This window comes from Thermobia domestica, chromosome 10, assembly GCF_964235325.1.
Source record: "Thermobia domestica chromosome 10, izTheDome1.hap1.1, whole genome shotgun sequence".
In the NCBI taxonomy this organism is placed as follows: Eukaryota; Metazoa; Arthropoda; class Insecta; order Zygentoma; family Lepismatidae; genus Thermobia; species Thermobia domestica.
Window position 1 is genome coordinate 122719958 of NC_137463.1, and position 27200 is coordinate 122747157.

Here is a 27200-nt window from a genome sequence, read left to right on the forward strand (position 1 = left end):
TTGGGAAGAACTTAAATTAAGACAGTGAAAGAGGAAAGATGTTAATATAATTCTAACTGTGGAACAGACAGTGAGAAGCAACTATCATATTGTTTTTCTTTAAGGTAGTGAAGTTGTTCGCAGTAAATGAACTACTATATCGTGGGGCATTGAGGATGTGGACTCAAAGATGAATTAAGTTATGAATTAAGTTCTACTGGACTTTTTACAGCATTGTTCAAGTACACAGTGGAAAAAGAATTGAAACTGAAGTCCATCATTTTTGCATATAACTCATCGGCGTTCGCTCGATATACGTCACCTGAAGTTCAGAACGAAATATTAGGTGTGTTGGTAGAGATGGTGCTGGACAAAATAAAAACAGAATATGATGAAAGGGAATCACATTTTCTTTGCTTGAAAGCAGAAAACATGAGATTGGTCTGATGTGGAAAATTAGTCAGTGATTGTGGGATTTGTGGCACAAGGAAAGGTGCATGAACATTTATTGGAACATTTTTATATCGGATTTATCACTTAAAGATATTCAAGAAAAAAAGCCTTTGAAGCTCTTTACAAATCAGGATTTCGAAAACAATAATAAAGTCGAAAATTATCCACAATTTTGACTAACTCTTTTTACATTGTTCATACTGACCTCTGTCTTCCTGTATTTTATTGTTATGCTATTGTGGTCATGCTATCAAAGTTTGATCACAATTCCTTCATTTGTCTTCCTTTTATTGCAGATAGATCATTACCGCTCAATTAGAAGTTTAAACCAAAGGGAAACGACGAGCAGTGATCCGCTTTTTGTAGTCGGAAAGTGTATCATGACTAATTTTCAGACGATGTGCCACTTCATCATTAGTTATCCGTCTATCTAACAGAACCATGTCACGTGCACGCTCAATGTCGTCATCATTTTTTACCGTAAATGATCTTTCGGCTCCTTCCTCGTACGTATCACTTGTGCAACAATTTTTGAATTTTTCAATCCATTCGTCGGCACTCTGTTGCGGGAAGACACTGCTCGCATATTGTGCCGAAAGTCTTTGATGGATTACAAATCTTGATACACCTTCCCACCACTCGAACCGAATCACTGCTTGTTTTTCCTCTTTAGCGCAAACTTCTTCGAGAATAGTACTGTCATGCTCTCCGAGAATGGTACTGTCATTTCTTGGCAGTCACTCATGTGCGACTGGTTCGGGATGCAATGTGTGATAATGTATGTTATCGAACAATTTTGCTGAAAAAAAATCTTCGTGCAGCCGATGCGATCACGGACTTGACTTTATAGAAAATGATATACTTTGTATTTCACTTCCTCATTCCACTTGGTAGTCTGCAGTAGTTCTCAAAGTGGGGTCCATGGGGCCTAGCCAGGGGGTCCGCAACGCCTAAAAATTGAAATATGTTGTAATAAAATGGAACTCACAGCTGTTATGCAAGAAGTACTTTTTCAGTTACTGAAAAGAAAGCAACTAGAGATTATACTTACAATTGTAAATTTAAAGTAATTGTACTTTACTAAATTTCTGGCCTGAAGTTGATCAACCGTTATATTGGACTACTTCAAGTGAGAGAAATTTCTTCTTTGTTAGGGCACTTTTTCAAAAACAGCTGTACATTAATTATATGACGCTTCTGAATGTAATGGATTTCATCTTCAAGTGGCAGCAAGTTCCGACCACTGCCTCCAATTCCAGATTTTTTTAAAAAAGAAGTAAATGTTAGTCATTCCTGTGCTTATAAACATCATGCCTTCCCCAATTCTGGGATTCCTAAAAAACGATCAGAAACTCCTCCAAAATATGTTCCTTGATCCGCCATGGGGCTAACTCTCGACTCAAATTGGTTTGCGTGTGCGCTGTGGGAACGAAGAGCTGTCTAAAAAGGCATTGCAACATTGTCTTGCCCTACCACTTATTATGTGAGCAAACCTTATCTGTTCTTAGCAATATTAAAATCTTAAAGCGAAATCGTCTTAATGTGGAATCGGACCTAAGATTGATAGTAAAAAATATTCCAGATTTCAATGCAATTATGGAACAACACAAAGAGTTTCATTCCTCACATTAGTGACCCCACATTTGAGAACATTGTTTAAGAAGTGAATTTCCTTTTCAAAAAAATAATTTTTAGTCTTGAAAGTTACTGTACTTTAAATTGAAATTTCGTTCACTAGAAAACAATCATGTAGCTTTAGAATAAATTACACTGGCCGACATCAGTTTAGTTACAGAAAGGAAAACCTCTGATTCTGACTAATTTCAGGATGCTGAATTCGAAATTGATAGCCGTTTTATTACATTAGCTCATATTTTGCCAATTTTACCATTTTGTAGGGACGGCTTCAGTTGTCATCGAAGTAACAAGTCTGACAATGCTATTTGAGAAATAAATAAATTAGATTTCACTCAGTTGGCGACAGATAGGCCCCTCCTTGTTGTTGGCATATATATATATATAACAATGAATAGCGGGAGGACGGGGATGATTGAAATGCTTGACACTTGTGTTCGAGCAACAGCACAACCACTTATTCCATAAAATCACTAAAAGATGCTGAAAACACAGGCAAACAGTTCTAAAAATACGGTAAAATGATATGGAGAGAACCCCGGAATCATTATAATGATTGCTATTTCTGTATGACGAATACAGCAGGAAGTAACAAGAAGAAACAACGTACCATCGAATACCCAACTTGCAATCCGCGATCAGACCGGTGTCCCATGGAGAAAATTTACCTGTACCTACTCCTCCGAAAGATTGGGAAACTATCGATATTAAAGCGCCTACAGGAAGCGATGAGGACACCAACTCAATATCTGCAGATGAAGATCCGAGACACAGTTCCTTCCACGTAAAAGATGAGCCTCACTTCATCCTACAACATGAGTTGAATGATTTAGTGAGACAGTTACAACTTTTGAAAGAGAAAGCTCAATTTTTGGGTGCTAGACTCAACGAGTGGAATTTACTGGCTCCTGGAACTACTTACACTCACTACAGGAAAAAGAACGAGCCCTTTTCAGAATACTACAGAACGGAAGGTTTCCTTTGCGTATGCACAGATATCAATGGTCTGATGAATGAATTAGAAATTCAACATGATCCATCCGATTGGCGTATTGTCATACATTCGTTTAAGTACAGTCTGAAAGCAATATTACTTCATAATGGAAATAAGCTGCCGTCTATTCCTGTGGCACACTCTGTTTCGATGAAAGAGACTTACGAGAATCTCGCACTTACTTTAAATCGTATTAACTATAAAGAATATGGTTGGCAAATTTGCGGAGATTTGAAACTTATTGCAATAATACTTGGTCTGCAAGGTGGATTTACAAAGTACTGTTGTTTTTTTGTGGTTTTGGGACTAAAAAGCCACAGGAAAACATTTTTCACAAAAAAGTGGCCCCTAGAGAGACATTTAAGCCCGGTACAAATAGTGTCAAGTATGAGCCTCTGATCGATCCGGCCAAGGTGCTGCTTCCACCTCTTCATATTAAGTTGGGCCTCATGAAGAATTTCGTAAAAGCTATGGACAAAGAAGGTGAAGGATTTAAGTATCTTAGACAGTGTTTTCCAAAACTAAGTGACGGTAAATTAAAAGAAGGAGTTTTCACAGGACCTGATATTCGCAAACTTATCCATGATGAATTGTTTGAACAGAGTTTAAACGACAAAGAGAAATTCAACAATTCATAAAGGAAAAATGTAAAGCAGGTGGTGTTATTTGCAGCTTTAAACATTAGACTTTATAAATTACACTGTGTATGTAAATGCTAATAGGCCTACACTAACAGAATACATATAGATTTTTAGTGCTAATAAACAAACAGAATATAGCCTATAGCCTAGTTTTTTTTTTAAATGGTTTGATTCAATAAATTAATTTTAAGAGTTTTTAAAACTGAATATCGTTGTTGACCAACTGTCGAAATGAAGTTGATTCCCTTTCGGCACGCAAACAGCTCATTGGCCGGTACACTTCATGACAGCTCATTTTCCCTATTATGGTAAATCTGGCTAGTAAAATGGATATCATATTCATATTCAGGGACCTAAAATTAGTCAGAATCAATGAGTTTTATTTCTGTAACTTTTCAAAAGTTTAAGAACGTCGGCCTGTGTTATTTATTGCATTATTTTTCTTGAATTTTTTATTGTCAGTGGTAATTCTAATTAGTATATATTTTTTAATACCATGTGAAATTTCAGATAGCATTGCAAGGGGGTCCGCAGATCACTCCCGAATGAACAGGGAGTCCACGTTATTGGAAAGTTTGAGAACCACTGGTCTATAGTATTTCTTGTAGTTAGTATTAAGTCCCTCAGCAAGGTTGAATTAAGGCTTTTATCCCAGGAGAAGATTTTGAAAATTCATAGTAGACATGTTAAAAATAGCAGGAGGTCTCAATCTCAGATTTTCGTAGAAATTACTAAGGTATAACAACTCTTTTTATTTTATTAGATGGCTACAGCGTGAGATCAGGATTTTTTAATAATAGTGTCTATCAGTTTGAGTATATTATAAGCTACAGTTGTAATGACTGCAAATTTATTAAAATGCGAAACAATAAAATGCAAATTGAATGCTGTATTCACATGTTTACATTTTCTTCCACAGGGTAAAAAGGGCAAGAAAAAGAAACAAGATCTCAAGCTTCTTGAGCAACAGGAGGAAGAGGAAAGGTAAACAATATTATTTACACTATAAACGCATTAGCATATGTGGATTCAAGTGAGACAAATTTTTGAATTACCGTATTTTGTTTACTTTACATGAAAAGTCACATTTTTTGTACCGAAGGCACAATAGACATTCTACAATCATATGAAATCACTTTATGACAGAAAGAATACCCTGAGTAGCAGCCACTCTGACTTTTGGACTCATTCCCCATTAGCTGTTCGAAGTAATTTGCACTGAATTGACGTATTATTTTTCGGGCTCGTTTCTCCAAACATGATACACTTTTTTGGTGTATATGATGCCTGGAATATTTTAGCTTTCAAATGAGCCCAGAATTTCTCAATGGGACGAATTTATGGTAGATTTCGTGGATTGTGCTCTTTACGCAAAAACTTGACTCCTTCCCGCTCCAGCAGCTGTTTCACTATTGCATAATGATAAGCTAAATCAGGCCAAAAGATGTAATCACCAGTAGGATAGTTTTCTTTGATAAATGGGATAAGTCTCTTTCGAATACTTTCATATTAATATATATTTTGATTAATTGCACCCATTGATTGCTTATGAAAATATGGCCGAGAATTATCTTTTCTGTTTATTGCCATCCAGATGAGTAGTTTCTGTGGAAACATAGTTTTGAACTTAAATTTTACGGATTCAGTGACAAGAATATGACCAGATTCGAAGTACGATATATTTCAATATATGTTTCATCATCCATTACTACGTCCCTATCATCATTAGAGATACGAAACTCGTCCTTGCAACTTTGTTCAGAATGAGTTTTTGTTTATTTTTTCCTCACCTGCATATGGAACATATTTTTTTGTTTTTCTTTTTGATCCCAAGTTCCAGCAGCCACTTTCTCATAACATCGCGACTCATTTTTAATCCACGTGCAGCACTTGAAATGGTAAGTTCGTCGCTAGCGTCCATCAGTGACACAATCTTCTCTTTGATTTTTTTCATCATAATCATTTTTTCTTTCCTTTCCCTTCTCTTCCTTTCATTGAAATCTCATTTTTGATCCCTTTTAATGTTCTGTACGTAGTTGCACGACTCAATCCTTCTTTTTGGAAGTGCTTCGCGACTTCAGCGTCAGAGAGTCCCGCATTCCTCAGCACGAAATCTCGAACACGAGTCGAATTGTTTTCGCTTTCGACTTTTGCATGTTTCCCGTTGACTGTCTCCTCAGCTGATATTGCCTGTAATAGTATAATAGGAGGGCAATGTATGAAACACTGCAAACAGCAGTCTGTTTGGATGTGTGTATCATGAGTAATACGCGTTCAGAATAGTGTCTCATTTGAATCCACAGCAGGTTAAGGACTTTAAAATATTGGCTCGTCAAAGTTTTAAACAATTTGTGTACCGTTTGTTCCTACTACTCTAAATATCTTAATGACAGATATTTTGTAAATGTCCTGCACTGAGAACGTACAAGAAGTAATGAAACCATAAATTTATCTTAAACAAGCGGAGTTGAACCAAACTCAGAAGCTGTCTGCGTGCAAAGCAGTAGAACACAGCCTCTGTTGTTGCGCCAAACCTGTTCCTGGCAAAGCCTGACCACCAAATATAGCGATCTATAGTTTAAAAGCGATGGGTCATTGGATTTCGTTCAGCTCCGGCTAGTAATTACCGAGAAACAAAGTACTACACCTCCATTGTATATAAGTACATAGATGTAGATATAGATGTGCACTTTGTTTTATTCTTTAGATAATTTTACCGGTATAATTAGCAAAGACGTAGCTAGAGATTTCAGCGCCCGGGGCAAAGTAGAATACAGTGTTCTCTGTATTCATCTCAAAAATCTCCCCCCCCTTTTTTTTCACGTATGACAGCTTTTGTTGTTATACTATGTTGGATTTTTATCAAGCTGCTTGGACAGACTATTGCAACAGCCAAAAGCCATCATTATGTATTCTTTTACAAATAAGAGCTGTTTTCAAGAGGTTTAATTTGGACTTTTTATAAACTTGACAAAACTACCTTTGGTGGGTACACAAATTCACTTGAAGAGCAGTTATGAAAATTTACAGTACAATTATTTTCAAGGTTTCATACTATCGATAGGATATGAAATTTCAATACATTAGAAACTAAGTGGATGATAGCATTAATTTCCAGTAATAACTGTCAACATTTGAAGATTTATTATGAATGTGACCACAAATAGCATTTTAATTTCGATTCTTTACGGTAAATATATTTTGTGAAATTTAACGGAAATTCAGAAGGAGCCTTCTTTGTAGACTTCTCAACATTGATCGGTGGTTCTGAAGAATATGTTTAATGTTTGTATTTAAAAATAAAAATATTTTAAAATCCAAAATATAGCTTGGCTACTACATATATTTGAAATTACAGTAATTACTTAGTTTCTTAATGAAAGAAAGTTCAGAATTTAAGGTTACTTCTTATTAATTGACATATTAAAACACACACACACACACACACACACACACACATATATATATATATGTTTTTATGTATGTATGTATCTATCTATCTATAAGTATATGTATCCGGAATACCCATTTTTCACACGGGGAGATTACGTTTCATTTTGGACATAACTACTGGTAAATTTGGATTTAAATGCCATCGGAACTGTCACTGTTCGTCTCAGCGACCCCGAAAGCTGTGGATTCGAAATTAATATTGGTCATCTTTGATTGTTTTTAAATACTTCCTTCTCCCGTCCATTAAGTTGCACCGTCGAAGTGAAATGATAAAAACCTAAAAACTATCCTCATCTATACTGAGAATTTGATCGAGAGCTTCGGGTGGTTCAGGGGTTAAGTCACAAAGGTAGTCACTTTCATATATAGGCCCTATATGTATGCATCCCATCCTCCTTCCCTAAGTTGCAGCGTCAATGCGAAATGATAAAAACCATCCCAGGTCTGAACCTCATCTTTGTGGCATATTTCATCGAGATTGGTCGTGTGGTTCAAGAGTTATTAAATTTTATTTATTTTTATATATCTCCCACCTCCCTCTTCCCTCCTTATACCGCCAAAGTGAAATGACAAAAAACATCCTAGGCCCGAACCTCGTGTATGTTGAAAATTTGATGGATATCGGTCTGGTGATTCATGAAGTACGAAGTCACAAACATAGGGATTTTCACTGCTATGTACATATTCTGGCGATACAAGTAGTTGATGGAGAAATGATCCCAATTAATTCCTTCAGATTGGAAGCATTTCATATATCAATAGAATTTAAAAAAGCACTAGTAGTTATCAGTCTTTAAAAAGACTAAATTCACTGAGTTAACTTCTGATCCCATAAGTCCCAATTCTACAAAAGCTTCAAATTCGAAAATATTATCATTCCCCTTGTTTACCTTTCAAGTGCAAATAGGAGCTTGCGTGTGTCTCTTCAACCCTCTCATTTCCATACCTTCATTCTCATAGTCGCGTCGTGAATAATCCAGTTGTGTAGGAGAGCGGGATTAATTAACCATACTCATCACCATCAAAAGACCGAATACGTACAGTATTTCAGACTTTTGACCGTTTCTAATTTACGAAACGCCCCTGAGTACACTATTGCTGAGTCATTACTCAGCACCTTGTATATCACATCGTCATTAATCATATATAATAACTTATTTAAAATAATAAGTAAAAACTTTTTGCAACTCTTATTGAAACGTTTGGGTTGCGAGCGGAGCGATTAAGAAAATTTTCCCAAAGAAATGTTGTAATCTTTGGAAACCGACAACAATATTAATTGAATAGGGTGGCAGTACTTTTTCGGGGCGCTGCGTTGTTTACTCTTTTCCAACACTTTTTTTCTGCTTGTTTGTTCGGGGTCCTCTTGACTTAAGCGTCAGGTGTGACAGCCCCACTCACACGCCCTTACCTACGGCTTACGCCCGCCCTACGGTAATTAGCAGTCTATTTCTGAAGAGTAAATTTAAATGCTTTCAAAAATGAAAGAAACAAAATATTCTTTATTATTCTCTGATTATTTACTTGACTTACATCAAACAAAGTTTAAATACTTCCCTCTTGAATTTGATTGAACATTTAAGTGTCGCTACGTGCGAAATACATTGGGAAGATAGGAGACGTGTGTTGTCATCTATCGGGGATATTCAAGCCTTTACACTTAGGTAGCCTTCACACTAGGATCCTGTGAGCCGCTGCCGCTAGCGTAAGCTGCAGCTGTTAGCTTTACATTGTCTTAAATGTACGCCTTCACACATGCGTTTCGGTGTAAGTGAGCCACGGCTCTGAGCTGCATTGAAGATCACCCCGCCAGTAGCTGACTCGAGCAGGCTGCTGGCGGGGAAGAAAATAACACGCAGTTTTATGAGAGCCCTTCAACGTGAGCGTGAACTCAGTTGCAATTAAGAAAGGTGTACATATATTTGATATTGAAAATTTTCTCATTTTGGTGTTACTCTAATGAAATGCACACTTTATACTATTATACAGTTTGTTAAACGAAGATATAGACATCCTAAAGTATTTGAAAGATTTTCTTTAATTTTCTCTCAATTTAGGAAAGAGAATGTAAAATAGGGACGGCCAAATTTTCTGGAATCCGGAAAATTCCCTGAATTTTCGAAATTCCGGAACTTTTGGGAATTCCAGAATTCTTCAAATTATGGAATGTTTCCTAAGTAAGGAATTTTTCGAATTCCGGAAATTTTCCGAAATATGAGGTTTTCTAAATCTCGGAATTTTTCCGATTTTACTTACGGATTCCGGAAAGTAAAAATTCCGGAATTGCTTATCCCTACTGTAAAATGAACATTCTTCAAGTCTTGATCGATATATAAGATGAATCCATATTGTTCTATATCCTCTTTCCCTTATTTCTTGCAATTTATCGCCAAGATTAAAGCTGCAGATTCTTCTGGCTCTAGCATGGCTGGCATTTTGGTATCTTTTGACGATCTTTTGAGCGGCTCAGAAGTATTCAATGTCTTCACATTTAGCTTCATGTGAGCGGCTCACAAGATGCTAATGTGAAGGCGACCTTAACTTAAGTTTTTAAATATGTTTCTATGTTTATTTTTGTAGCTTAAATTCCTAGATGTTTAAAGGGTAAATATTTTCTGAAAATTTAGGAAGCGACAAGAGAAAGAAGAGAAGGAGCGTAAAGAGAGGGAAAAGCAACGAAACATAGAATTAGCCTTTAAAGAATATGAGGATCGAAGAACTAGGATGATCCAACTACCACAAACGATTAAAGTGATAGCAGAAATGAATAAAAGACTTGAAAATGAACGGAAAGAGAAAAAGGAAGAGGAAGAGGTAAGTCAAGACAAATCTTTTAGAATTTAGACAGAAGCTTAAACCCATACAATATTATTGTTTAGAAATATTCGAGTGACATGATAGATCAAAAGGAGTGTTAGTGTAACCTAAATGAATTAAGGATAGGCACACGGTGGTTAGTTATGACGACACAAGACATTAGTAATGAAAAGTTCAGCATAAAGTACAAGCATTGCTTCTATTTCTTTGGACAATTAGCAAAAAAAGTATATTACCTGTCTTTACTGCAATCTAAACACTGCTACTTCACCTATAATTAAGGGTAATATTTGCTTAATTTTCAATCCTTATTTCATTTCTCATGAAGTACTGAAAATTATTGAAGTTTTTCTAGTTTAAAGCTTATTTGATTACTAAACAGTGAAGTCTGCTACCATTCATTCAATTTAAATAATAAATTGTATGGTACATCTAAAATGCTGGAAAATTTCCCCGAGTGTAATGTATTTTTTTTTTTTAATTTCGAGCTTAACATTAGTGAAAACTTAATCGATAGTAATATTCTTTGCGGTTTATAAATCAAATAAGTCTGTGACAAGGATGTATATTTTCTATTTACTTGCAGTTATATTTATAGAATTAATGGAAAACTAGTAAGTTCAGAGAACAACCTACGTACCTTGATATTTATCCCTAAACTTTGTAGAAACTGGTAACAAAACGAGATGGGTGAATCAGATACATACAGATATTCAGTATGTTGTAACGGAAGATTAGGAGTGTGAACGTGTGTCTTATTCAGTATGATGTTGCAATGTTATGAAGTAGAGGTGTATATTTCAAGCTTGAAATTGTGAAAAGAATCCACCAATAAAACAACTGAAGAAATATTTCAAGTGCCAAAGTATATCTAAATCCTTATGGGCAGATAGGCTGTTACTTCATGAGTGACATAGCTTATTTCATCTGCTTGCTGATTAGTAAATGTTGGCCAGTTTAGAAGTTGAAATATTATTTCGGTTAAAAGATTCTTCAAATTAAGGTGAAACTAGATGTAACATTTTCGAAGTTTTCATAATGCAGCTCAAATTACTTTTACTAGGCAAAAGTTGAATTTTGAGAGTATGGAGTGATGGAAAAGGCAACGAACATGACTCGTGATTAGTTTTATTTTAGTTCCTTTTTCCACCGAGTAACATGACGGTATATCCGAGTATTACATAATATTTTATTACATATCTAAGTTGTTAGTATTTGTGTAGAATGAAGGAGTCTTGGTGAATAAAATGTAATTTATTTCAATTCAATGACCTCAGGTTTATAGTAATGACAAAATTCTTCGAACCAGTTTTGTTTTGTACTTATTATTGCACATATATTCATACCAGTTAATTATCAATGGAACAAATACGGTTTAATGGATACTTTTATTTTTGCCAGTATAACGTGTTACTTGTGTGTTATTTCAACACGAAGTTCTTTTTTTTTATGTTTTTAGGAAGAACAGACATTGGGGTTTATGGTAGAGAGTAAAGGTCTTGGAGAGGTAAATTTTGCCTTCCTGCCTCTTTGACGGTTACACCCTCTCTATGGCATGTGATTATTATATACAAAATAGCTGCGAGAAATGTTACGGAATCGGCTAAGATATATTCTTTTTAACAAATGAAGTGGAACAAAGTTTTAAGAGGGTAGTGGAATCATTATTATTTAATTTAATGTCGTCATCTTACATTTATTATTGATTTATGCTTATATACATATAGTGCAGCGTTTCCCAACCTTTTTCAACTTGCGGCACACTATAGGTGTAACTTGAATTCTCGCGGCACACCCATATATATATATATATATATATATATATATATATATATATATATATATATATATATATATATCAGGGTGTCTACTGGAATACCAGAAAGTAAATTCATAACTTTTTCATGACTTTTCATGACCCTTTTGTTCAAATTTTCATGACCATGGCGATAAAAAATTACCATTAGTAATAATAAACCCCTACCATCAGTGGTGCATCGGTTAAGATGAAGATCACATTATGTTCTTATTTGTCTAATGTACATAACGTCGATTAGCTGACAACTAATTTTAAAATGCAAGAGCAATTTAAAAGGCAGTAAACAAATTTTTAATTGCGGTTCAAGTATGGGTTTAAGGCTTACCAGGTTCTATAGATTTAAAAAAATTTTGTGAACAGTCCCGTTACATTCAGCTAGGTTTTTATCTGCATTTTATGTGCTCTGAATTCTAAATTTATAATTTTCGTTTACAAGAAAAGACTGATTACGTAAATATACAATTCTTTTCCATCGTGTCATATTTGAAATTAGCGTACATAAACATACTGATAAGACCTACTGAATTTGTTCATAATGGAACCTTCATCCTGGATGGGGTCGGATGCCTTCTTTCTTCTCTTTTTTCAAGGGTACTTTTACAAATATTTTTTCTCACAGTCTGCATACTAGTATCACATCAAAACTTTTTTTTTAAAAAAAGAAAAGTGAACACAAAAATGGACATCTTAATTGAATATCACAAGTTCAACTTCTTTTTCAATGAGTTAATTTGAACATCAATTCCATCAAGTTCTGAAGTTACTGAGTCACAGAGCTTTACGTTTCAGTTCCAAACATACACAATTTACATTTCTTAGAAGTAAAGAAATAGCAGATCAGAAAGTTGGACAGTAAAAGGTTGTTACTATATTACAGAGACTAGAAGATGAAATGGGGAGCAACTAGGAAGACAGTAAAGTACGAGTTAGCCAGCACTAACTGGTGGGGGAAATTCTCACAAATACTGACCTGATACAACTGTTTCAGTACATGCAGTATGAGGTATAAAAGTATGAAGAATAAAAATATACTCTGAAATTTCAGATTTTCATGACCAGTTGGGTAAATAAAGGACTTTTTCATGGTTTTCATGACCACTAAGCAAAATATATGACTTTTTCATGACTTTCATGACCAGTAGACACCCTGTATATATATATATATATATATATATATATATATATATATATATATATATATATATATATATATATATATATATATATATATATATTATTTGTAAATATAAAATACCGTGGTATTTTTATGTGATTACTGATCTCCTTACAGAGAAGAAAGCTCGATCACTGATTTTCCCCCGTGGTAAATTATTATGCTTATTTTTCATTCTAATTTTAAAATAGAAAACAATTGCAATGAAATATGGACTGGGGTTTTTAAAAATCCACTTTCTCTTTCGAAAACTGTATCTAACCTTTAACTAAAAGGGAAGATCACTAAATAACGAATAAATAAACAAATCTCCTATACTTTTAAATCACAAATGTAGGTAATTTGTATGCATATTTGCTTTGTTGAATTTATTGAATGTTATGTTAAAATTTCAAGTTACGAAATAGTCTGCAACAATAAACAAGCAATAATGATCATGACAATGATAAATACATTTTCCAACATTAAAAATGTACAGAAGAGTAACACATTATGAAACTTAAAATTGTAGGTTCATAGTAATGTGAAATACAAATATACATTTTACCCTATGTCTTGCAATTTGATTCCTATAGAATTAATAATTTGTTTCGATTTCCTCGCGGCACACCAGCGGCCCATTCGCGGCACACAAGCGTGCCGCGGCACACCGGTTGGGAAACGCTGATATAGTGCTACAATAACTGTAAGAATGCATAGTTATATACTGAAGATACAGAAAAGGTGAAATAAGTGCAAAATAATCAGACATATAGATTGGGTGCAGAATGTGTCCAGAGAAATTGTGGAGTGAAAATAGAAATGAAGTGCTAGTACGTCACAAACATAAATACATTAGTCAGACAGATGCTAGGTTAAATCTTCTGTCCCGGATCGACTCGTGATTAATGAACACAGGGGAACTCTTGTTAATGATGAGGATCTCTATGTGATAACGGAAAAAGAATGAAAATTGTGATCGGCAATAAAATGTCGTAGATTTTTCATTTGTCCGGAGCAAGGTGTGTATTGTTCATATATAAAGATATATTTAATGATGAAAGCTTGTACCGATATGTGGAGTCGATGAGAGCACAGGATGAAGAACGTCTAAAAATAACAAATGATCTGTGTATATGCGAGAGTTTACATATCTAATGCGGAGTTTTGCGGCATGCTCCTTAATTTTTGGAAAGGAGATGTTGATTTGATTTGATTTTCAGTTTAGCGCTCCTTTCAGCAGCGATTCTATATGACACGTGGACCTACAGTTTAACTTAGGATTCGAACGACATGAGCTCCAGCCGCGATTCGAACCCCGGTCTCGCACGCCAGATGCGCGTATGCTAACCGCTTAGCCAGAGGGAGTTCTCGGAAAGGAGATGTATTCATAGGTGAGCCATGTAAGATATGGTAGTTTAAGGCGATATGGTTAGGTAAATTACGTGTCTCTACAGTATGTAGAGTTTTTCGTAATAGGAAGCAGGAGCATTATACCATGTGTTATGTTCAAAAGTAAGGATGGGACGGAGGAACACAAAATAAATGTGACGTTAAACATCCGCTTTTAGGCCCCAAGTTGTTCCGGTGAGTCGGCATAAGAAATTTAATCAATTTTTAGCCTTATCTATTAGCTTTTTCAGGAGGGTGTTTTACGTGAGCTATGAATAGAAGACAATGCCTAAGTACAGGGTGGCCGTTAATTATGTATACAATGTTTCAAAGATTGCGATAAAGAAACTAGGAACATAACTTGAACATAAAATTGAACATGAACACATTACTCTCACACCTTTCCTTACAAGAATTTTAATCTATGTTCCCTATGGCGTGATTCCAGGGGCAGATTAAGGCTTTTGGGGCTCTGGAGCCGACTATTTCAAGGGAGCCCTATATTATGAATAATTCCAGCGCATAAATTTTTTTGCTACCTTCCATAGCCTCATAGGCTTATCGAAACATCGAGAACTATGCTATAATATTTTAATGTAGGGTTGCCATAATTTTTTGATCCAAAATACGGACAAGCCTTAACATGACGACCCATCAAAGATACAGTGCCCAAACACAGAACAAATATTTTGAAATTTCTTACCTAAAAATCACCTTTTTAGGTTATCACATAATTGTTTAATGTAACACTTAAAACACTATTGGAAGCTAACATGGATTTTTTTCATTAACACAAATATAATATATTTTTTATTAACACATATGTTTTATGTTGAGAAAACAATTCTTTTCGCCCGAAATTTTAGCGATTCCCCATTCGGAAATTTTCAGGCAGCTTCAAGAGTTGTCAAATACTATTTCTATTTCATACTTTGTATATTGTACGATACGGACACGGACAAGGATCCAAAAATACAAACAGTCCGTACAAAATACGGACATATGGCAAATGCAGTTTTACCCTATTTTAATTAGGGATGGGCAAAACCGGTTTTTATAAAAACCGAAAACTGGTTTCTATAAAAACCGAAACCCGAAAAACCGACATTTCGGTTTTCTCAAAACCGGTTCGTTTTTTTTTACCGAAACCAGTTCGGTTTTCACCAAAAACGGTTCGGGTTTTCACCGAAACCGGTTTCAGTTTTCTCCAAAACCGGTTCGGTTTTAGTTCTCTCCAAAACCGGCTCGGTTTTCACCGAAACTGGTTTCTCTGAAAACTTTTCGAAAACACATAAAACTATTTCTGTGGAAATGGATTCGGTTTCTGGAGAACAACGAAACACCATTCTGGTCAGAAATAGAACAAATTTTGGAAAAAAACGGAATCGCTGCTGAAGAAAACCGAAACCGGATCAGGTGAAAAACCGAACCGGTTTTGGTGAAAACCGACAACCGGTTTTGGAGAAAACCGAAACCGGTTTCGGTGAAAATCGAAAACCGAAAAACCGGTTTTGTGCCCACCACTAATTTTAATGTGCTCCAAGTTTACAATAATTAGTTAGTTAAACAGGAGACTAGTGAGCCAAAAGTGCAGAGTCATCAAAGTAATCAGGTGCAAAGTCCAGTTAGTTCCGATCAGTTGCAATTGTTAGAGAAATTGACTTCACTGATTAGTCAGTAGCAATCTGATCAGAACAATACTAACAGTAGTAACAAAACGAGACAGAATTCTCTAGGAAAGAGGAATAATTTTTACATTCAAAACAGAGGAAATCAGAATCACAATCAAAAAGGGAATTTTAGAGGTAAATTTTGTGATAATTTTAGAAATTTCAGAGGCCAGACGGGAAATCAATTTTATCGTAGAGGAAAGTTTGATAATTATCAGTTTCAAACACGAATGTATGGAAACAATTATCAACAATATCCAAATCCGGCACAAACAAGTCCCATTTGCTCTTTTTGCGGACATGGTTTTCACACAGAAGATGCGTGTTCATTGTGTAAACATTCTATAACGCGAAATGTCTGTAAATGTGGGAAGCACATTTACAGATAACACTGCATTAGGAAATAACGGTCATGTAAAATCCTCCATTACTACCTAGCTACATGAAATAATATGATCATATACTATTATTGATTGAAAATAAGAATGCTGATGCTGTATTAGATTCTGTTTCGCAGATATTAATAATTAGAGAGGATTTAGTTTCACCTAAGGCTAAGATATTGAATATCGAAACACGAATAAAAGAAATTACTCATAGTTCTCTTTTGATAAAGAAAATAGCAATTGTACGTTTCAAAATTAATAGAATATTTCATCATGCTTTTCGTGTGTTAAGTAATTTTTTCCAAGACATGTTGTTAGGGAGTGACTTTGTAGTACCTCAGAGAGCCCAAATTGATTTGAATAAGAACGTTTTATTGTTAAGGAGATATGGAAAACCTGCTAGATTTGCTCCAAGTAATGACAAGAGATATTTCAATGGAATTGTCACCACAAGTTAATAATTTGGTTTGTAATAGAGTCCCAAAATAGCTCACTCTCTCATAAAATAAGTATTTTGAAGACGCTGGTGGGAGAAAACTTAACTCTAGCGATACCACGGACGTAGCGAGCGGGAAAAAAATTAGCATGGGTCTGAAGCCTAAGTCGATTGCTATATTTTGGTATTAAAGAGAGAGTTTTTGAGGCCCCCTGAGTCTGGAGGCCCTGGAGCCTGGGCTCCATTGGCTCCGCCCTTAATCCGCTCCTGCGTGATTCACCAACGCACCTTCCAAATTGATACACACCTGGAAACGAAGAGCAACGTTGTCACAAGCAACTTGACTAATACGTACTTGTATCCTGTGGAACTCTTCTTTGATAGCTTCCCGTAGTTCAGCCAAATTGCGCATGTGATGTTGTTAATACACTTTGTCTTTTAGAACACTCCATAAAAAAGTCAGGTGGTATTAAAAAGGAAGATCGAGCTGGCCACTCAACGTTCCTAGACCCTCGTCGACCGATCCAACGGTTTGGGAATGATTCGATCAGCCACTTTGTACTAGTATGGTTCTAAGTGACCAATCTTAGGCTACACAGTGTTACCATATCGAAACTTTTTGTGGAAAATTACGAATACTACAGTCAATCAAACATATAAGTAATTACGAGCCATCTTGTAGGTACAGTAGGTTTAGTGTGTATTAGGTTTCCATCAATAGAAATTCGTAAGAGGGTTGAGTTTCTGTGAACTCTGAAACGTCTTTTACGTGGTAGGAACAGTACTGCTTATGTTTTTCCTTTCTTATAACTACATTACATTTCTTGCAACACTTGATGAAATTGTTGAGTGTCGTTTGAAGAGCAACATTAAATTGATGCAGAGTTTTGCCAAAAACTAGGAAAGCCGTGTCGTCTGCATATTAAAAAGTAAATGCATTGTGCAGAGTTGAAGGTATGTCGGAAGCATACAGTATATATAGTAAAGGGCTAAGAGCTGATCCCTGAGGGACTCCAGTAAACGGAAATATAGCCCAATATGATGTGCAAGAAAAGAATTGATGAGCCTCAAATAGAACATGGAAAAGTTGAGTCACTGAAGTTTTTGAATAAGACCTTAATATCAAAAAATTATTAAAAGCCTTCTCTAAATTTATGGCGATAAGACATGATTGGACTTCTTTGTTATATTGATTTGTGATTATAGTGCTAAGCCGAAGCAATTGGCCATTTACTGAGAAACGATGTCTGAAGCCTGCTTGGTGCATAGCTAGTATGTTACGTGTTTCTAAATGTGAATGAAACCGAAACACGATGTTTTTTCTCGTAGCTTACTGAATATTGAGGTAATCTGGATTGGTCTTTAAAAGCTGACAGAATATATGGGCTTATTCGGTTAATGAAACATGCAAACTTCTGATATTTTCCATTCCAATGGATAGAAATAGAAACCAGTTTGTAGGATGAAATTGTAGAATGATAAAGAAAGACCAAGGGCGATTGTAGAGCTTCTTGGATATGTCGGAAAGAGATGTTATCAATTCCAGGTGCTGTATTCTTTTTCCACTTTAGTGCAATTTGAAGTTCAGCAATAGTGATAGGTGCAATAAGAGGATGCTCCGGAACAATGGCATGTTCTGTGGAAGGTTGCAAAGCTGGGATACAAGAGATATTTATCCATTCCGAACGTGTGGAAGCGACAGAGGGAGTAAATAATGACTGTAACTGAATAGTAAAGGTGTTCGCTTTGTCTTAATCTGAGAAGAGAGGAGTGCTAATGTCAAAGAAAGGATAGATAGTTTTGGTGTTCTTTCCAGGAAGCCGATTAAAGCGCTCCCAATGTCGAGGAGGATATGCATCCTCATTTAAGTTGGTACAGGTTTTTACCCAATTCCTATGTTTATATGCAACAAGATAGTTCTTAACCGTGCGTTGCTATTGGCGATGATGTCGGAGAGAACCATGTTCGATAATAGTCGCGGAGATGTCACATTTTCTGTACAAGTGCAAGATATGTTGGAGGCAATTTCGTTTTATGAGGATGTACTTGCTCTGTCTACATGTGATGCTGAGAGCTGCGTTGTAATACATTAGTGTTATTAGTAAGGCAAGAAACGAAGTCGGAGGAGGTGTTACACTATGATGAGTATGCTGAAGTTCTTGCCGGAACTCAGGCCAATGAGCCTTATCATATCTCGAGATAGAGCGATGTACAAGTACAGGACGTATTTGTAGAAGTCATGTGTTAATGTTAGTTTCACTAGGTGGTGGTCACTACCAGTAGAATCGAGTACCTGAGGTTGGCATTTATTTGTGAGATTCAGAGATGTAGCGAGATATCTGGTGTGGTTCGGCTTATAGGCTGGGTGTGCATAGGGAGAACACTTATATAGAGCTGAAGATAGTCAGTCGTACAGGAAGTTATGATAATAAAAATACAGGCTATAACCCTCCAAAAGGTGTGATATCCTTTTTTCAATCCTATAATAAGCATACTTGCACTATACCTCTTCATCGGAAAATGCAATAACTGCTTTAAGACAGGTTAGGTTAACCCAGAGAAAGTGGTGTGAACACCAAGTTTTCTTTTTGTTAACCGTACCTAGCACCCATCCAATGGGTTATGCACTTTATTTGTGATGCGAAGTTACTATTAACTTTAGATGCAGGTGAATTTTCGTGAGGCAAGATCTTTATCATATCTGAGTTCACTCAAATTGCAGGACCTTATAACCTTTAACCATAATCGTCAGGAGAGGAAAACGATAGGAACACTGATTTGCAACTCATCAGTATACCGATAATAGTAGAGCATTGATGAAAAATGGAACTATGAGGTACCCTTGACAACACAAAACAACATAAAGAAGAATGTTAGAGAGACGACTGTTTGTTATCTTCTGTCCAGGGGCTACTCTGGACTCAATGGAAACGAGGGAGCCCTATAAGTACAGGACGTTTACAGAACTACGTAAGATGGAGTGGTGTATGGTGGAGGGATAGCAAAGAGCAAGTGCTCTAGAAGTGAAAAGTCAGGATTATTTGGCTGAGAACGTAATGATACAACGTAAATAGCAGGAAGAGTGGAGAGTGTCAGAGAATAATAGAGGGTTTGTGAAAAGTGGCTTTATGGTGCATTGCATCAAAGAGCGGTGAATGGTGATTCTGGAATCGCTTCGTAACATAGTGGAGTTTGAGATCTTCTAGATGATAAAGGATGTGCAGAAAAGGCGTTCTCTCTTGTAAGTCCTGTGTAGGGCGTGGTAATTTAGTTCGAATGGCAAGGCGTAAGGCGTAGAGCTCAAGAATCTGGAACAGCTGTAATATGACTTGGGTGTGGACAGCAAGCTCTAAAACCGTAGGTTAAACATGACGTAGAAAAGGTTTTTATGCGTTAAGAAGTATTTGAAGTTTCAAGCCCCAGCTAGTTCCAGTTGGGCGGCGGAATAAGTTCAGGCGGTTGGCGACTTTGAGAACGATACAATTAGGGGGGGGGGGGGCAGACCATTTCAGATGTAAGTCGAATATAATATCCAGATACAATGGTGCTATTCAGCCGATTCGCTCCGGTTCGCTAGAACTGGAAGTTAAAATCTTTCGAGTTTGCAGAAACGTTTGTTATAGCTATACATAACAGTAAATTTTACGCAGTTATAACCAAAAACAGTAAATTTTAGTCTTCGTCTTTGGAAATTCTTACAGCTACAGGGTTAAACATAATATGATATATCAGAACAAGGTATAACTATTTAAGTTATTTCTTAGTTTCAAATGCTCAGATATCAAGAATGAGAACTGGGATTACACGAGTGAAGTAGTAAGGGTTATTTATATATGAAACGCATACATACCATTATCAAGGACTGTCGAAACTGTCCCGTAAAAACATCTTCTTTCACCTTGCCCTCGCTCAGTCTTCGGAATAGTTTTCTGAGATGATTAAATGCTTTACCATCTCGGTTCAAGGCCTTGACGAAGACCTTCATGAGCCCTAATTTGATATGAAGGGGTGGTAAGAATATTTTCTCCGGATCCACAAGACGTTTATTAGCCACGTTCATCTCCCCTGAGACCAGTTGCTTCCTTGGTGGCTATTTTTGTGATGGTGTACTGATCTTTGGCTCGACTATCCCAATGACAAGAAGCAGCAGTGCTTTGTGTAACCTCCCTGTAAACCGGTGAGGATGGCAATAATCTTAAGGTCAGCGCATACAGACAACTGGAACTGTTCGTACTTTATTTTCTGCAATAGGCATCGCATGTTCTCGTATGTTTCTTTCATATGTACAGCATGAGCAATAGGGATGGCTGGCTTTTCATTGCCATTGTGTAGTAACACTGCCTTGAGACTTATCCTAGAGGAATCTACGAATAGCCCTCCAATCTTCAGTGTTCTAGTTCAACTTCAGTTGTCCCATAAGCGAAGGAATGTCACTGCAATACACCAAATCACCATCCTTTGTAAATTTAGGAACTAGGCTCACCTCTCGTTTCCTATACATCGATATATTCACATCTTGGTTTAGTAGATTCCATTGTTGCAGTCGTCATGCAAGCAACAGGGCCTTAGACTTGGGAAGGTTTAAGTCTCTGATCAGATCATTCAGCTCTTCCTGACTTATCATATATGGTTCATTAGTGTCAGGCACTGGAGCGTAATTGGGATCTGACTGTGTACCCGAAGATTGTGCAACATCCTCACAAGCAGCAAGTTCTTCATTGGATGAAACACTGCACAGGGTGTATGATTCTGGTGGTACTGGTACAGGCAGACAAACATCATGTTTCACAGGTCTCCTCACTGAATCCAATTTAGGATACTGTATTTTATGCTTCATGTTTTTGAGAAACCTTTAATATTAGTCAGGCAGAAGTAACAATCTGAAACATGATCACTGGGCTCACGCCAAACCATAGGTACGGCGAACGGCATCGATTTATGTGTACCTTTCAACCATCCTGTGAGAGTACGCTCACACGAGTTACAACTTAGCCCAAACGCGATCCTGGTCGCCGATTTTACACCCGAAGTAGAGGTGGTAGGCTGTCTTCAGGAATGGTGACAATGGCCTACTTTGTCCCTTGAAAATCACTTCCACCACATATGTAGCAGAATGAATCTGTCGAATTGTTGCAAGTTCTCGGCATGTTCGTTTAACACAAACGTCAATATTTCACGCAGAAATATTTTTCACCTACGGTATACACAGACACAGCGTAACACCAACTTCTAACACGAAGATCAACTCGAAACTGAAATATTTGTTTCACGCGACAACGTCGTGTATCTCTTGGCGCCTTTTTTCAACAATCTGTCTATCGTCTAGACAAAAGGAAGCCGACGAATGATCGCAAGTTGATTACAAAACCTTTCTCCGTCAATAACGCCTAGGTTTTAGTGTATGCAGTGGGGAACAATAAATCTTCGAAACCCAAGGGGGGGGGGCACGTTTCCGGAGGGTCGTGAGCTAGAGGAAAGAATGTTTCTGGGATATAGCCTAGTAACAGTTCTTGAATTAAGGTACAAATTCAGAAATATGCACTCCAAACACGAAAAATACATATTAAATAAGAAAAATACGATTTTTCTGTCAATTATGGAAACAGCACCCCGCAAAACAAACAGGGGTGTCTCAGGAGGGCGTTTAGCGGAACATGTAAAAGTAGTAGAAAATGACCCATATTAGTATCAAATCCGTAGTTTTCGCGGTCGCTGAGATCACTGGTGATACTCCCACAGGCATTGGCTTTCAAACACAGGTACCGCGCGAAGCATGGATATATTCAACTAGTTACCAAGAAATGAAGGGTTGCTAGTTGTTTGATTTAGATCTTTTTAAACAATGCCACATTGTTATGTTTGCCATTCATCTTTCTACTGCATATTTATACGTTTTGCTTCGTTAAACCGCATTGCTTTCTAGACATATTTTGTATATATTTCACCAAAGTAGCTTGTTCAGACTCACTGAATACTTGTTTCATGGTGTACTTCACAATATATTGATAGTTTTTTTTGCCCCGCAGGTTTTATATTTCTTTGCTTCTCTTGACAAGGTAGCCAAGCTTATATTATACATTTTCGTAATTTCTCTATATGACATTCTCTTGCTCTGATCTGCTCTGTGATCTGGATCCAATGTCTCCTTCATCGCTGTAGAGTCGATTTTATTTCTTTCATGTCCACCTTTGCTTCTAGGCATGGTGTAGGGTTCCTGTAAATTAAGAAAACGGAAATCATTGATGTAACTTTTAAGACTAATGTATGTTCCAAGGTACATGATGCTTTTTGTTCCAAGGTACACGTGGTGTGCCACGTCACTAAAAATAACCATCCCCCTACGCTACCATAAATTGCAATTAAAACCAGATGTGTTTATACTTACCGAACAAGACAGATTCGATTGTGAATTAATCCCAATTCAGTAGTCATGGACACACATGTACATTTAAGAAGTTCTAGGGTACACATAGAAGAGGGGAAAACATTAGTACTATGAAATTTTCCCACGCAGCATATCCCCCTTGTGCTTAACGTGAGCTCTAATATGTTCGCAATGCTACCTCTAGTTATCGTTTATTGAAAGTCCCTCCCAAAAAAAACTTTTGAAATCACAACTGCGTATATCTTATAAATTTATGCAGACACGTGTATCAAACTTTTAATCGAACATTTTTAGCCAAATAAAAGAGAAACAAATTTAACGCTACATACTCAACATTTCTCTCTCTCTCTCTCTCTCTCTCTCTCTATATATATATATATATATATATATATATATATATATATATATATATATATGGTCTAGGAATTAATTCGTGCGGTTGGTACGCACACATTGAAGCTGTAGTACAAACACAAAATACATAAATACCTTAAGAAAAATATTGTCCATCGCTAGCCACCACTTTCGCCCATCTGTCAGGCAATGTACGGATTCCGTGGCGAAAGAAGTCCTCATCCTTCTAAGCGATCCAGTCAGAGACCCATGTTTCGATATCTTCTGAAGAAGTAAACCGCTGTCCAATCAAATCGTTGTTCATGCAATCGAACAAGTAGTAGTCCGAAGGAGCAACGTCTGGTGAATACGGCGGGTGGGGTAAAACTTCCCATCCGACATTTTTTAAATAGGTTTTGACCGGTTTTGCGACATGTGGGCGAGCGTTATCATGTTGAACAATAAGTTTATCATGTCTGTTCTCCCATTCTGGTCGTGTTCTGGCCAGAGCTTGCTTCAAACGCATTAATTGTCGTCGATAAGGTTCTCCATTCATAGTTTCACCCGGTTGCAGCAGCTCATAGTACACCACACCTTTCATATCCCACCATATGCACAGCATAACCTTTGCACAGTGAATATCTCGTTTTGGTTGTGATGGACCTGGTTCACCTGGTTTCACCCAGGCCTTTTTTCGTTTAGGGTTCTCGTAATGGATCCACTTCTCATCACCCGTAATAATTCGATGCAGAAACCCCTTTCTGCTCTGTCGTTGAAGCAGCAATTCGCAAATGGTTTTTCGTCTTTCAACGTCTCTGTCTTTCAATTCATGTGGAACCCAATGTGACATCTTTTGAATCATTCCCATGGCTTTCAAGCGTTTGGAGACTGTTGTTTGATCAACGCCTAATGCTGCTGCAAGTTGTTCCTGCGTTTGACACGAATCCTGCTCGAGCAGTGCTGTCAATTCTTCGTCTTGAAATTTTTTTGGCTGTCCAGCTCGCTCTTGGTCTGCCAAGCCGAAATCACCACTTCTAAACCGTGCAAACCACTTCTGACACGTTCGCTCAGCTAGAGCATGGTCACCATACACTTCCACCAAAATACGATGACTTTCAGTCGCACTTTTCTGCATGTTAAAGTAATGCAGCAGGACACCCCGCAAAAACACTTTATCAGGCACAAATTGCGCCATGTTCACTTAACTACAAACTGGTGTTGTTGACGCTTTAATCCACTGCCCTATACTACGAACGATACGCGATGACAGGGGTTTGCAACACATGTGTGGATACACGGAACTGTGGGACGCTCCGTTCGTTGCGCCATCTCTTGTCCAACCGCACGAATTAATTCCTAGACCAAATATATATATATATATATATATATATATATATATATATATATATATATATATATATATATACACAGAGCGTTTAAACAGTCTCTATACACGTGAATCGTGGCAAGTCAAAGTCGCATTCAAAGTCACATGAAATAAAATTTTATGCGAAGGTTTGCAACTGCTATATTATCGCCTTGCGTGAAGTTCCTTTCTTAGATTCCAGTCGGCAAAGTGACGTTGAAGTGATTGTTGCATCTAGTTAGCGGTCTCTGAAACAATGATGTTAACTTTGGAACAACGAATATTTCTGGTTGAACATGTGTTCCGTGAACAAGGTGAGTACAAACAGACAGTCAAAGATAAGTTTGCAGCTAGGTTTCTGAATACACCTGTTCCGAATAGTGACACTGTAAGGGCACTGATCGATAAATTTAGAGACATTGGAACGGTAATGGACTATGATCGATGTGGTAGACCGTCAGTGCTCTATGAAGAAAAAATGATCCACATATCGGATGCAATGCAACGTAGCCCCCATAAACCACTTCGAAAACTTGCCCAGGAAGAAGCAATAAGTGTTGGTACGGCACAAAAGACGGTTCGTAAGAAACTGCGTCTTATCCCGTACAAGATGAGAGCGGTGCAGCAGTTACTTCCTCCCGATAGTGATAAACGAGTGCAGTATTGTGAATGATTTACACGGATTGTTATGGACAAGTCTGACGATGTTTTGGATGATTTATTTTTTACTGATGAAGCCTGGTTCCATTTATCAGGTTACGTCAATTCCCAGAACTCACGTTTGTGGTGTGCAGAAACCCATATGTCATACATGAAGTTCCTCTGCATGACCAGAAGGTAGGGGTGTGGATTGCAATATCCAGAAGAAGAATATTCGGCCCCATATTTTTCAGACAAACAATAGATTCAACTCGTTATTGTGAAATTATTCACCAGTTCATGGGAGAACTAACGGAAAACGAAATTCCTAATGCTTGGATACAACAAGATGGCGCAACAGCACATACAGCTCGCCAATCCATGAGACTACTGCAAGAGGAGATCGAATAATTTCAAAGAAATTGTGGTCACCTCGGTCTCTTGACTTGTCTCCTCTAGATTTTTAGGGGTTATGCAAAGAATTCTGTCAGAATAAAGGGAACCCCCACATGCTACAAGAACTCGAAACAGCTATTCGAGATTTTGCTCATAGCAGTCCACATGAACAACTTGTGAGAATATTTGAGAACAAGAAAAAACGTGTGCAAGCATGTTTGGAGGCTCATGGGGTACATTTCCAACATTTTCTGTGAAAATGTGTCTGTATATGCTGTACATAGTGCTTTTATACCATAAAATATAATAAATTTTGAGTAAATAATTTTCTCGTTGCTTTGAATATATGACAATTCAGATGTATAGAGACTTTTTGAACGCTCTGTATATATATATATATATTAGCAAATAATAATCCGAACATAAAATGGGACTGATTCAATCAAAACAAGTCATACTTGCCTATTTAATTAGTAACCTCATAAGCAGACGTAAGTTAGCGTTCTCGTGTCGCAACCAGTATCCTCCAGATTCTAATTTGGTTGTCGGACATCCCAATTGAAGTTTCTCAACAGTTTCTTTTCACTTTATTGGGTAAATGCTGAGATAGTATCTTTAAATCAGACAGTGGTCGATTTCCTTCTAGTACCGTCTCCACTGTGGTTATTATTTATTATTAGTGATTCCCTTCTAAATTGGTCTCGCAGGCTGTATATGTAAGTCTAATAAATATATATGCATATATATATATATATATATAAATGATTGAAATACGAGAAACTGAAACACTCCGTAATTAAATATTGTGTAAACATGGCGTTGGGATGTTCAGTACTCCCTGTGATCACCATAGTCTCCTAGTTTTCATTTGTTTGTTTCGATAAATGTATGTTCAAAAAGTCAGCAGTTAAGGATATAGGGTGAACTCAAGTTTACTCCCAGAAATTATCTCGGCCACTTGTTTGCTTTACGGGCCTGTGGAGATTGACGCTTACAATTTTCTGTTTTCACAGCTTTCAAACCGTTGTATAATTGCCTTCAAAAATCTTACAGTGAGCAGTAATGGGACAGGTTATGGAGATCATGACCAGTAACCTGAAGACGCAGGGACAATCAGAGCCATGACTCACCAGAACGAGTGGCTCTAGCAAGCATATGACCCAGGATGAGTTAAACAGTCCTATGAGCTAGGCTGATCCGGACAGGCCTATGACCAAGAACGACCACTTCAACCCGGAGACGACGAAACATTG

The 27200-nt window shown here is 37.0% G+C and overlaps 1 protein-coding gene across 4 annotated transcripts in view; it reads left to right on the forward strand.

The window, feature by feature from the left end:
* The window catches only part of LOC145662694 (dynein axonemal intermediate chain 7-like), a 450989-nt gene that overhangs the window by 42339 nt on the left and 381450 nt on the right, over nucleotides 1-27200 (forward strand). For all 4 annotated transcript variants that reach the window (XM_081728534.1, XM_081728535.1, XM_081728531.1 and 1 more), the window contains exons 3-4: nucleotides 4622-4686; nucleotides 9783-9969. In XM_081728534.1, coding sequence (XP_081584660.1) covers nucleotides 4622-4686; nucleotides 9783-9969 — 252 coding nt within the window. The remainder of the gene's footprint in view (nucleotides 1-4621; nucleotides 4687-9782; nucleotides 9970-27200) is intronic.